At 39.5% G+C, this 12845-nt stretch overlaps 1 protein-coding gene across 7 annotated transcripts in view; it reads left to right on the top strand.

Moving 5' to 3' along the window:
* TMCC1 (transmembrane and coiled-coil domain family 1) overlaps nt 1–12845 on the top strand; it is a 242665-nt gene that overhangs the window by 181533 nt on the left and 48287 nt on the right. For all 7 annotated transcript variants that reach the window (XM_090284212.1, XM_090284211.1, XM_090284209.1 and 4 more), the window contains one exon: nt 10973–11907. In XM_090284212.1, the coding sequence (XP_090140338.1) occupies nt 10973–11907 (935 nt within the window). The remainder of the gene's footprint in view (nt 1–10972; nt 11908–12845) is intronic.

Below are 12845 nucleotides of genomic sequence, written 5' to 3'. Positions count from 1 at the left end.
TCTTTTAGGTATCAAGGAGAGATCTTCCTCTTAAAATCTGTTACTCATCTATAAAATGAATTTTCTTAACTGGATGACCTCTTAGTTTCCTTCCTGTAAGCTCAAAGAACCTACGCTTATAAAAATAACACTTAACCATAACAAAGCATGTTATTGTCTACTTACATCACTACTAGGATTGCAGGATCCTAAAGAGCTTTATTTTGGGGGGGTGGGCGGATACCTCAAATGGAATGTAAGCCATATCCATAGGAAGGATTGTGCAAAGTTTTGTTAAAAGAACAATAAATCATCTGGGCAGGCTCACATGAATTCATTAAGTCCAACCATCAGGCCTGAAGTATATCTGGCATGATAATTTTCAATGAGGTCTTTCACGGAAACAAGTAAATCAGTCCTCCAATAACAAAGCAATTCTGAGTAGCAGCTCTAGATCCCATGATGGATATGTATTTTGCAATTGGGTTGGAGCAGGGTGGGCCAGATAAGATGTTAGTAATCTAAACTGATATTCAACCCAGTCAGTAGTTTCTACTTACCAGCCTTGGAGGGATGAGTATCATATATTGGGAGCTATTTTTCTTACAAAATGTCTGATATTTGTTCCATTCATGGTAACATTGCTCAGTTGCTGCATGGCTTATGAGATCTAGAAGGATCATGTTAAGGAGATGCTAGTGAGCATTTGTATTAAACAGACATTCACTGGGTGTCTTCTTTGTACAAGGCGTTGTGTTAGCTTCTTGGGGTCCAGAGATGAATGTGACATGGTCCGCTGTCAGTGGAGACACGACAACAAAACAATCAATTCAACATAATGTGATAAGAACACTGATAGACATGTATATATAGATATGTGGGATTATAAAGGAAGAGCCATTAATTTAGCTGGAGAGAGAGGTTGTCAGGACAATCTTCCTGGAAGAGGTTACACCAGAACTGGGTCTCTTGAAGGAGAACATGCCCTGAACTAGCCAAGGAAACTATGGGCAAAAATGTGGAGATGTGAAACAGTATACCACATCAGAAGAACCAAGTTACGGTTGTGACCCTTAGCATATATATGAATTTAAATTTAGGCTTTTATTATTCCCAAATGATCCATGGTAGAGTTTGGCATTTTTTCTTCTTCTTCTTCTTTTTCTTATTCTTTCTTCTATCCTTCCTGCCTTCCTCCCTCCCTCCCTCTCTCCCTCCCTCTCTTCCTCCCTTCCTCCCGAATATGTAGGATCTTTAACTACAAAGCTGGTGAGCAAACCCCACCAGAATTTACATTTCAGCAAGCATGTCCTCTACTCATTATCATATATTCAATATCACCCATGAAATTATTTTAAAACTTTGTTCTTTATGAAGTTAGACCTGGTGATAGAAAAGAGAGCAGGTCCTTAAGTGGTTCTTAGTAGAAAAAGGAAATTTGAGAGAAACTAGATTATAGTTCCAAATTCAGAAGTGACCAAGATTATTATCATGAGTGTTATTTGTATATCAATGATTTTACAAAAAATTTTAAATTACAACAAAACTTATTTTTCTAAGCAAAAAATTTCCAACATAATTATATATAATAAATGAAAGCAGAGATAATCACATTTCCAGGAACGCTGTTTCCTTGGCTTCACTATTTCACTTTGTGGTGGTTCAGACACATCTCCATAGAACCTAGTATTGTTTCATGTACTGAAATTCTGTGAAAAAATGATTCCTAGGAAACACTACAATCTGCACGAGAATTATTTATCAAGTGAGAAAAAAATTTTTGTGACAGATGAAAAGGTCTCTTTTTTAGACTGTAAGCTGAATCTTAATTTTAGCTCCAACTTTAAAAAATGGAATGCTAAGAGAAGAAGCTTTCTGGCTGTTTTCTACTTCCCCCACTTGAAATCTCTGTTCCAGAGCACAGCAAACTAAATGTCAGTCAGAATTGCACATGAAAGAATTGCTCAACAGAATGAGAAGGGAAGGGCATGTCATTTCCACAGTGAGACAGTGGAGGTACATGAAAAATACTGTCACGAATAAAATATACATTCTGAACAAAATGATAATGAAATGTGGGGTTTCTTTTCTTTTTGTTAGGGATGAGATGTGGGAGAGTTGGCAAAGGCAAGCTTCAAGGAGATGTTATCACAAAATTCAAACTCAAAACTGTGTAACTCCTAAGGCAGGACTCTTTCCTCCGTTTTACTTCCTCAACACAATCTGCCTTGTGGTAGGGAGGCAAAATGGGAGGGGGGTGAAGCTTATAAAATGAACCAGAGCATGTATGGGTTTATTATTCATTAGAAGAAGATTCCTTTGTGGTTCTTAGGGCCAAGATTATGAATCTCTAGAGATTCCTATTTGTATTGAATTTGGGAGGTGGTCTCCCCAAAATCAAATATTCTATCCTATTGACCCCACTAAGTGCACTTGAATTGAAACACACACTCCAGTTTGGTTCAAACACATTGTCAGTGTATCCCTGAGATAAAATTTTAGCGGAACAGTGGAACTGAGTCTGCAGCATCAGTTCACACAAGGCCACTGCATAGCCCATTCTATGAAATTGGCCCTGGAAAAGATCCACTTTCAGAAAAACCAAAATAGTCAAGCTTCTGTTTGTTTTCAGATTAATTGTAAAGCCCCTTCTTTTACTTTAAAATGCTTTCTTTACTTTCTCAGAAATGATGTGGTTTAGTATGCAGAATATGAAATTTCCTGAGAGCCAGTCCTCTGTAAAGCATAGATAAGATGACTTCGTCACACTAAGTAGGGGCTGTCATTTTTGAAGATAGTAATGTCAACTCAGAGATTTCTGAATCTTACCTGGTTAACATATTTGGATTTTGAGTAATGAAGTAGTTAAGGAATTTAAAAAAGGTAACTTCTTGAATTTTACCATGTTTGGCAGGCATAATATGATTTAAAACATGTTTAACATTTTTTCAGATAATCTCATGAGACAATGTGTAACTCCATTGTGTAGATGAGGAAATTTAGGTTCAAAGAGAATAAGTAGGTGGCCCAGTGACACACGGCTAGTAAGGCGATACAAAGGCAGATTTGAACCTAGATCCTTTTTGCTCATCTGTGCTTTTTCCACCATATTGCCTTTTATACATGATTGTTCTCAATGTCAAGTACTGCCATGTTCTGACACTTCCATTCACTTAGAGAAAGTAGATAGATTTTTAATGTTTGCAAATAAAAATTGTAAGTTGTTATAAATCTTATCTAATACTCTGCCCTAGATGGCTCTATTCTGCCCCTGAGTAATTGGTGTTTTGAGGTGTCTCTTTCTCTGTTTAAATGTTCTCTTGGGCTGTTTTCTTATCAATTAATTCAGGTCAGTTAATAGATAATTTTAGCCTGGCAAATGAATTCTTAATAGTAAGATACAAAGTGCAAACAAAGCAGTATGGTCTGCTTGTTAGATATGAATCATGGCTTTAACCATACCCCTAGCTTTGTAGCACATTGCCTAGCTTACAAGTAGTCAAAATATATTTAACTGGCTGATTTTTGGTCCTGGGTTTTTTTCCATACAAATTAATTCTAACCTCAGCCCCAAGTGGCTTCAACTTGTTACACTGATGGATATGATCAGACTTGTAGGCCCTCAGAGCAGCCCTATTGAGTAGGTGATACTGCTGCTGCTTCGTGGTAAGGTAGTAGGAGGCACCTCAGTGGTCAGTTCATTTGTAAATTAGTGATAAAAATGTCTGCTTTTGGGGGTTGTTGTAAGGACTGGAAGATCGGCTAGCCAGCTGCCCAGCCACAAGACCAACTATTCAGAAAGGTGATGTTACTGTTTTACTGTAGTGTTGAATTACATTATTCCTTTGGTTTACACTCCCTAAATATGTATATCCCTTGTTTGTACCTGAAATGAGAAGGATCTTGTAAGGAAGTATATTCTGGAATCTTTTAATATTTGAATTTTTTAAAGAACCACTTACTTGGTACAAAAAATAATAGACAGTAATAGCAGCTTACTCTTTGCCAGGTACTGTTGTGAGAAATGCTCACAATAAAAACTGGGACACAGGACTTGAGCAGCAAAGCGAGGCGTTTATTCACGAGTCTGCAGAGTCGGGCGCACCCTCAGCCAGGAGAATGTGCAGCCCAAGTAGACGAAGAAAACTGGTTTTATAATAATGTGATTACCTCCCCCTCCCTAACTCGATTAGCTCCCCCTCCCCAACGCAATTAGCTCCCCCTCCCCTCTCCTTCTCCCCTGTTTCTCCATCACTGGTTACTCCTGAGTTACAATCTAACGCGATTATCTAAATGCCCTTATTGTGATTTGTAAATATGTTACTACTGTCAACTACCTTCTCCCATTTTCCCTTTGTCTGGTGATGACTATCTTTCCCCCTTCGGGATGTCCCTTAAGACCCTCTAATTACATTTGCCCTTTGTTACTAATGATTTTCTACTGGTTTGGGAGTCACTATGTCCTTGTTTCCTACACGGTTGTGAGCACTGTTATGTTTATGGACTTACGTTATCCTCACAGCAGTCTTCCAAAGTGGGCATTAATATTATCCCCATTGTACAGTTGAGGAAATGGCTACAGAGGTTAAGTAACTTGCCCATGGTCACATGGCTAATAAGTACTAAAGCCAGATTGGAACCGAAGCAGTTTATAGCCAGAATCCAGACTTCACTACTGCCCTAAACATAAGCCAGGTTCAGTATGTTTGTTTTTCTGATTTGTGCCTTTGTGTATGTTTAAGAAAATCCTTCCCTATTTTCCAACACTACCTTCTAAAAGATTTAAATTTTGCTTTTCACATTTGCAGTTTAGCTGTTTGTCTGGAGTGAGGTAGGAACCTAGTTTTATGTTATATATTGAACCGGACCAAAGTTTTATCACCCCATACATGCCTTTTGGGATGTTGATTTTAAGTTGGTTATTGTCAACAAAAGGTTCAGAAAGAACCTTTGACCTTCCCTCTTTCTTGCCTAAGGGAATTCAGATGTAAAAACCTGCTTTGGGAAGGGAATCTTAGCGTATTCACCTTAAAGATTTTTACCTTAGCCTATCTGAATTAAACTTGGTTGGTAGCAAGGATCCAAGCAGGAGCCTGTTAGTTAGATTCCCCCTTGTCCAGTTGGTTCTGGGTTGCCTAACAGGGCTTTGTTTGCTCTTGTGTTTTACTTGTTCTCAACTTCATGTAAATCGTCTGTCTCCCCTTCAAAATCCCAGACCCCTTTCCCCTTTTCTCCTTTGTCCATGTGGCATATAAGTCTCTATTGTCCAGTGTGTTTCAGGTTTCTTTATTATGACACCCCAATACACGTAATAATAAATCTTGGACTTTTTCCCCTCTTACTCTGTTTCTGTTAGTTTGGTTATTAGCCCAGCTAGGAGAACTAAGAAGGTGGGAGGAAAATTATTTTTTTTAGCTCCCACGATATGGATAGCCTAATATGCTAGCAAAGGCTGTTGGTAAAAAGAACCACTTTTCAGTTGGGGTATTCATAGCTCATGGTTAAGTCAGGCCCTTCTGAAACCGGAAAGGCCAGTGTTTGTGCACCTGTCACCTACCAGATCCAATAAGCAGGGACAGAGCTTGAATCTTTATGGGCACTTTTATTCAGATGGTTGGGGATCTGAGAAGAGGTGGGTTTGTACCCTAAAAGACCATCTTAAATTCCGTTTTAAACGGACCTTTTTTATAAGGAGAATAAAAGTGTAAATAAGGGGTTTGGAATTCAGGGGAGTAGTTAATCAGGTAAAAGCTGCAGCATTCTTTCATCTGTGTCCTGGGCAGTGGTCTTTGTGTCCTGGGTGGTGGTCTCACCCTGGAGTACGGTGGCTCAGATGCCGTCTTGATTGCCTGCAGTCCTCCTGAGGCACAAAGGTGGAGCTGCTTATGGTCTCCTGAAGTCAAGGTGGGTCATACCTCCAGTTCCTGAAACAGTAGCTTTTTATATACATTGATTACTAAGCTTATTAGCTGTTACCTGTAACTAAAAATTTTTCAACATTTGAGTCTCCCATCACTTCCATTGCTAAGTATTTGTACCTCTAAGGGTTTGTTCATAGCTGACCTGTAATTCTATAGTTCATTGTATCTTCCGCTTTCCTCCTCCACTGCTCTTCCCCACCGCTCTTCTCTACTTCCTTCTTGAAATTTCTTCCTTCTCTCCTTCCTTTTTGAGGATAGTGCCTGCCAAAATTGGGAGTAGTTAACAAGTAATCCAGTGACTCACAGTTTCAGGTGTTACACTACCCTCCTGCCAAAGCAGTGGGTTAGTTTTCTTTGGAACCTGAGGACAGTGGGTTCTGTCAGCTGTGCTCTTGCAAGGTGAGCCATGCACTGGAAGGACATAGCCCAGGTAGGAGATAAGTCAGATTAAAGACAGGCTGGTTTATTTCTTTAGTTATTGTGTAGAGAAATAAACTCACATCTCAACTGGTCATTTTGAAAGTTTGTTGGGGTTTTCTTTTTAATTTTAATTATATTTTACTGTTTATGCTATTACAGCTGTCCCAAATTTTCCCCCTTTTCCCCCCTCCACATAGCACCCCCCAGCTCCCTCAGGCAATTCCTGCACCATTGTCCATGGGTCCTGCATATATGTTCTTTGGCTGCTTTATTTCCTATACTGTGCTTTACATCCCCATAACTATTCTGTGACTACCAATTTACACTTCTTAATCTCTTCACCTTTTTCACTCATCCCCTGACCGCACCTCCCATGTGGCGACCATCAAAATGTTTTCTGTATCTGTGATTCTGTCTCTGTTCTGCTTGTTTCTTTGTTTGTTTTTTTAGATCCAATTATTGATAGATATATATTTGTTGCCACTTTATTGTTCATGTTTTTTATCTTATTTTTTTTTAAAGAAGACTCTTTAACATTTCATATAATACTGGTTTGGTGATGATGAACTTATTTAGCTCTTTCTTATCTGGGAAGCTCTTTATCTGTCCTTTGATTCTAAGTGATAGATTTGCTAGGTAGAGCAGTCTTGTCTGTAGGTCCCAGGTTTTCATGACTGAATATTTCTTACCAGTCCCTTCTAGCCTGCAAAATTTCTTTTCAGAAATCAGCTGACAGTCTTCTAGGGGCTCCCTTGTAGGTAACTAACTTCTTTTCTCTTGCTGTTTTTAAGATTCTCTCTTTGTATTTAACCTTTGGCATTTTAATTATGATGTGTTTTGTTGTGGACCTCTTTGGGTTCATCTTGTTTGGGACTCTGTGCTTCCTGGAGTTCCATATCTTATTTCCTTCACCAAATTAGGGGAGTTTTCTTTCATTATTTTTTCAAATAGATTTTCAATTTCTTGCTCTTTCTCTTCTCCTTCTGGCACCCCTATAGTGCGAATGTTGCAATGCCTGAAGTTGTCGCAGAGACTGTTTACGCTGTCCTTTCTTTTTTTTTTTTTTTTTTTTTTTTATTATTTTTTCTTGTTGTTCTGATTGGTTGTTTTTTGCTTCCTTATGTTCCAAATTATTGATTTGATTCTCAGCTTCATCCACTCTACTGTTGTTTCCCTGTAAATTGTTCTTTATTTCAATTAGTGTATCCTTTGTTTCTCCCTTGGTATTTTTTATGCTGTTGAGGTCCTCACTAAGTTCCTTGAACATCCTTATAACTAGTATTTTGAACTCTGCATCTGATAGATTGCTTATCTCCATTTTGTTTAGTCTTTTATATGGAGTTTTGTTCTGTTCTTTCATTTGGGTCATGTTTCTTTATCTCCTCTTTTTGTAGACTCTGTGTATGTGTGTGTGCGTGTTCTGGTTTTTGTTTTGTTTTTGTTCTCTGTATTAGGTAGAGCTACTACATCTCCCATGCTTGAAAGAGTGGCCTAATTTAGTAGGTGTCCTGTATGGTCCAGTGGCCTCCCCTGTCACCCAAGCTAGGTACTCAAGGTGCATCCACTGTGTGGGCTGTGTATACCCTCTTGTTGTTGAGCCTTGATAGCTGTTGACATATTCAAGGTCAGCCACCACTTGTATTCTCTCTGGGGTCACACAGCATTAGCTACAAAGCAATCTGCAGATGGCTGCTACGTGTGCTGGGCTTGGAGGTGCGCAGAAGAGGCCAAGCTGTTACCTAAGGGCGGCTGCTGCTAGTGCCAGGCCTAGGGCAACTTAATGAGAGGTACAGGGCTCACTGAAACCAGATCCTGCTTGTCTGAGAGAATTTAGGAAAATCTGAAGCATTGGCCAAGACAAGCTATTCATATGAAAAAGCCACTGGAAAGAGCTTGAGTGGGACTGAAAGTTTGGTTAGGCGGGGCCTCAGGGAATCACCAGGGTGGGACGCACAGTGGGAGCCAGGTTGATGGAGTTTCAGATATGGTGCCCACCTGTTGTCTCTGTGGGGGGAGGGCTCAGCAAAGAAACAGTGGCTGCTCTGCCAGCACTTTTTTCTGGGACAAAGCTGCCTCCAGTTCTCATCCTGATGTCGGATAATTCAGTGCTTCCTTATATGTCTCATACCTTTCAATCTGCTGCCCCGGCACTGGATCTCAGATGGAGTGATTCTGAGTAATTCTGTGCATTGGGTCCTTGAAGAGAAACTGCTTGGGATTCCAGCAGTTCCTGTCTTCCACAGCCTCAATCCCTGCTGACTTTTAGTTAGTTTTTACAGCCAGAAGTTAAGGAAACTTACATTCCTGGACCTGGGATCCTGGGCTGGGGGGCCTGGTGTGGGGTTATCTTGAGATATCCCTCCTGATTTTTATGCAGCATACATGGGTGTGGGGCCAGCCCATTCCACATCTCCACCCTTCCTACCAGTCTCGATGTGGTTTCTTTTTTAATTCCATAATTGTAGGACTTCCATTCAGCACAATTTTGACAGTTCTGAAGAACGGTGGTTCTGTGGTTTAGTTTTAATTTTGATTGGTTGTGCAAGGAGAGCCATGTTTACCTATGCTGCCATCTTGACCAGAAGTCTTAAAACTATTTCGTTGTTTTTTTTTTCTTTTTTTTTCGATTCTAGAGATGTAATCAAACCTTGATTCCAGTCTCAAAGCCATCTTTTCACCAGTATAGTCCATAGTTCTTTACTTAAAAGATTTCATATAAGTTGATATTCAAATGATTAACAATCTAAGAAAGCAAGACCATGCATAAGCTGGTACTCTTGGATATAATAGTATGTCATGTTTGCTTTCCTTTTATACTGTGGTGGATTTTGAGCTATTAAACATTAAGTATACAGTCAGGGTCATACTATATACTGTAGTTACTGGGTCTGAAAGCCCATTTAGAAAGAAAATCACACAAGGGGAACCTTTGTACAACCCAAGAGAGTGAACCTAAGGCACTGAAGAGAGGAGGCTTCCAGGAGCTTCTTTTTAAACTCTTGGCAACTTGATTATCTGGAATTTTGGTTCATCTTACTTTCTGCTGCCTCCTTCTGGTCCTTTCACTGCTTGTTAGCATGTACCTCAAGATGAATGGAGCAGATGGAGGAAGTAATGCAAAAACAGTTATTGTGCTAGCCCCTAACTGTTCTGGATATTCTTTTTGATTAGTGGAGCATGTCATTATATTATTCATTTAAGTTTAAAATTACCTTTTGATTTTATTTAAAAGCACAGTATTTCTGTGTATATCTATCTAGAAAGAAAATAATATTGTTTTTATTTACATCAAAAATAATATATTGAATCTAGTAATGAACTAAATGTTTTTTAGAGTTAGAGATCAGCATAATTTCTGTTCAGATGGCAAACCGAGGAGGTACAACCAAGATGAAAAAAAGAGAATGTCTTTCTAGATTGGCAAGTTAATTATTAGCATTTCATGAACATTTTAGAATTGGTATATTATTGTCATCACAAAAATTAATTTCAACTTCTTTTAATATGAAGATAACCTTTTTACAGTTTGTCTAGCAAATTGCTACTGATGATAGATTAGGGATGGGAAGCAAGGAAAGAGGTATGCTCTTAATTATCCAGGAGGGTAAATTTGTATTATGCTTACTGGGAATTTTTATGACCCTGGGGTGGTTATTTTATTATTTATTTCTGTTACTGCTCAGCAGAGAACAGTGTCTTAAGGCCTTTTTGTATAGGCCCTACTCTTAATTCACTACTACAAGCCACATCCAGCTGCACCTTTTAAAAGGATTTCTCCTGAGTTAAAACTTCCCCCTGCTTCAGCTAACAGCTTTGAAGTTTGGTAGTTTAAGTTTTCAGATATGAGCAGCAGTCTTTTTCTTCAATTCTTTTGAATGGTTGCTAAGTCATATAAAAGGATAGTCATTGTGTGTGTTTTAGAGCCCCTTTCCTGGATAGAACTCAAAATTTTTGGTTTTCAAGAGGCCTGAACTTAGTCATTGACTTGTTTAATTATTTACCTTTACTGTCCCTATCCCTAATATTCACATAATATTGCCCAAGTTTATCACAGTTACCTGTGTTTTGGGATTTTAACTCTCAAGAGTGTACCACATTCATCTTTGCCACATTCATCAGTACCTTCTCTTACTTATCTGTGCCTGTCTCCAGTGACTAATGTGTCCCTTTTAGAATAGAGACAATGATTCTATCACCCTTGACATGATTTGGACAAAAAGTACTGTGATAAAAATTGGATTTTCATACCCAGCAAGGAAAATACCTGTTCTCACTAACATTTTCAGATGACCGTAATCTGAGAACATGGGTTGTAATTACAGTGATGTCTGAATACTAAAATGATTTTTATATAATTAAATTGAGATGCAGAGAACCTTGTTTTACATATACATATATGCTTATAAACAAAAGTATGTATGAAGAATGTAAATTTATGCTTTAAACCCACTAGAGGAGCTGTTATTTCAAGATATACTGTACTAAGTCCTCTACCAAAAGAAAAATACCCCAGTTTACATTTTGTACAAATCTTTTTTCATGCATGTATTTTGCTTAAAGCGAAGTATACTTGATTGGCCCATTGAGTTTGGAAAAGTAGTATTCCTCTTAGGCTCCTTTTAACACCCATCCACCTCTTGCTTTTATGCTAGATCGAGCGGTTGGAAGTAAGCAGCCTTGCCCAGACTTCCAGTGCAGTGGCCTCCAGCACCGATGGCAGCATCCACACAGACTCTGTGGATGGAACGCCAGACCCTCAGCGTACAAAGGCTGCTATCGCTCACCTGCAGCAGAAGATCCTGAAGCTCACAGAACAGATCAAGATTGCACAGACAGCTCGGGATGACAACGTTGCTGAGTACTTGAAGCTTGCCAACAGTGCAGATAAGCAGCAAGCCGCCCGCATCAAGCAGGTGTTTGAGAAGAAGAACCAGAAATCTGCCCAAACCATCCTCCAGCTACAGAAGAAGCTTGAGCACTACCACAGGAAGCTCCGAGAAGTGGAGCAGAACGGCATTCCCCGGCAACCAAAGGATGTCTTCAGGGACATGCACCAGGGTTTGAAAGATGTGGGAGCAAAGGTGACTGGTTTCAGTGAAGGTGTGGTAGATAGTGTCAAAGGTGGACTTTCCAGCTTCTCCCAGGCAACCCATTCAGCAGCAGGGGCCGTGGTCTCAAAGCCCAGAGAGATTGCCTCACTAATTCGGAATAAATTTGGCAGTGCAGACAACATCCCTAACCTGAAGGACTCTTTAGAAGAAGGGCAAGTGGATGATGGGGGTAAGGCTTTGGGAGTGATTGCAAACTTTCAGTCGAGCCCAAAATATGGTAGTGAGGAAGATTGTTCTAGTGCCACCTCAGGCTCAGTGGGAGCCAACAGCACCACTGGAGGGATTGCTGTAGGAGCATCTAGCTCCAAAACAAATACCCTGGACATGCAGAGCTCAGGATTTGATGCACTACTACATGAGATCCAGGAGATCCGGGAAACCCAGGCCAGACTAGAGGAATCCTTTGAGACCCTCAAGGAACATTATCAGAGGGACTATTCATTAATAATGCAGGCCTTACAGGAAGAGCGATATAGGTATGTGAATTTAAAATCCTAAATTATGTTTGGGGCTCCCTTCTCTTTGGATGTGGGGAGGTGGTTTTTAAAGATACTTGTAGAGTATCTTTCTCTGGAATGTCCAGACTACTTTAGATAGGTCATATGATGGCTGCATGTGTTCCTGTCATAGAGTGCAAAAGACAGGCACAGCAAAATTAAATGACTCCCAAGATTACACACCAAAGAAGCATTGTAGTCAGTGGGTAACAATTATTGTAGCTCTCCAGTCTTCCATTCCAGTTTAAGACTTTCAAGTGAAGCCCAAGCTTTCTGAGGCTTGTTTATTTACTTATTCATAATCACAGAATCACAAGTCATTGCGGCCTTTAGCTATACTCCATTGAATTCACAACATCTGTTACAACCCTCTGAAGCCTGTATAAATCATCAATAAAGAGATATAGCCTGGCCAAAATGTAATGAACCCTGTAGATACTTGGCCTTAAGCACATTTACCTAGGCAGTGGGTATAGAATGAGTAGACTGGAAATAAATTCAGATAAGCCTATCTGTTACCTTTGCTATGAATTGGCAAACATGGGAGTGGATTTAAACATGTGAAATGGTTCTACAGTAGTTAGAGAATTCTCAAAGGACTAAATGCATTGACTTATATCTGTGCTAAAAGTAGAAGCTAATATCTTTTTGTTTCATATTATACTCCATATTCATATTAGATCTCTTTTAGTTGATCTCCAAATGTATGTCTTTTCCCCTTGTTTCCATCACACGCAAATAGAAATAATATCCCCCTCGTGGAGTACTTATTCAGGTCTAAACTTTGTCACCCTGAGATAGACCACCTCACTGATAACAGATTCAGGGCTAGCCATGGTTAGATTAGGTCTTGAAAGATATGAGTTCTGCTCTTGTCCCAGTTACTAACACAAGGGAATCCTCAGTAATTCTACCAT

The sequence above is a fragment of the Furipterus horrens genome, unplaced genomic scaffold (genome assembly GCF_987537825.1).
Source record: "Furipterus horrens unplaced genomic scaffold, mFurHor1.1.pri manual_scaffold_7, whole genome shotgun sequence".
NCBI lineage: Eukaryota > Metazoa > Chordata > Mammalia > Chiroptera > Furipteridae > Furipterus > Furipterus horrens.
This window is presented reverse-complemented; position numbering and strand designations above follow the sequence as displayed.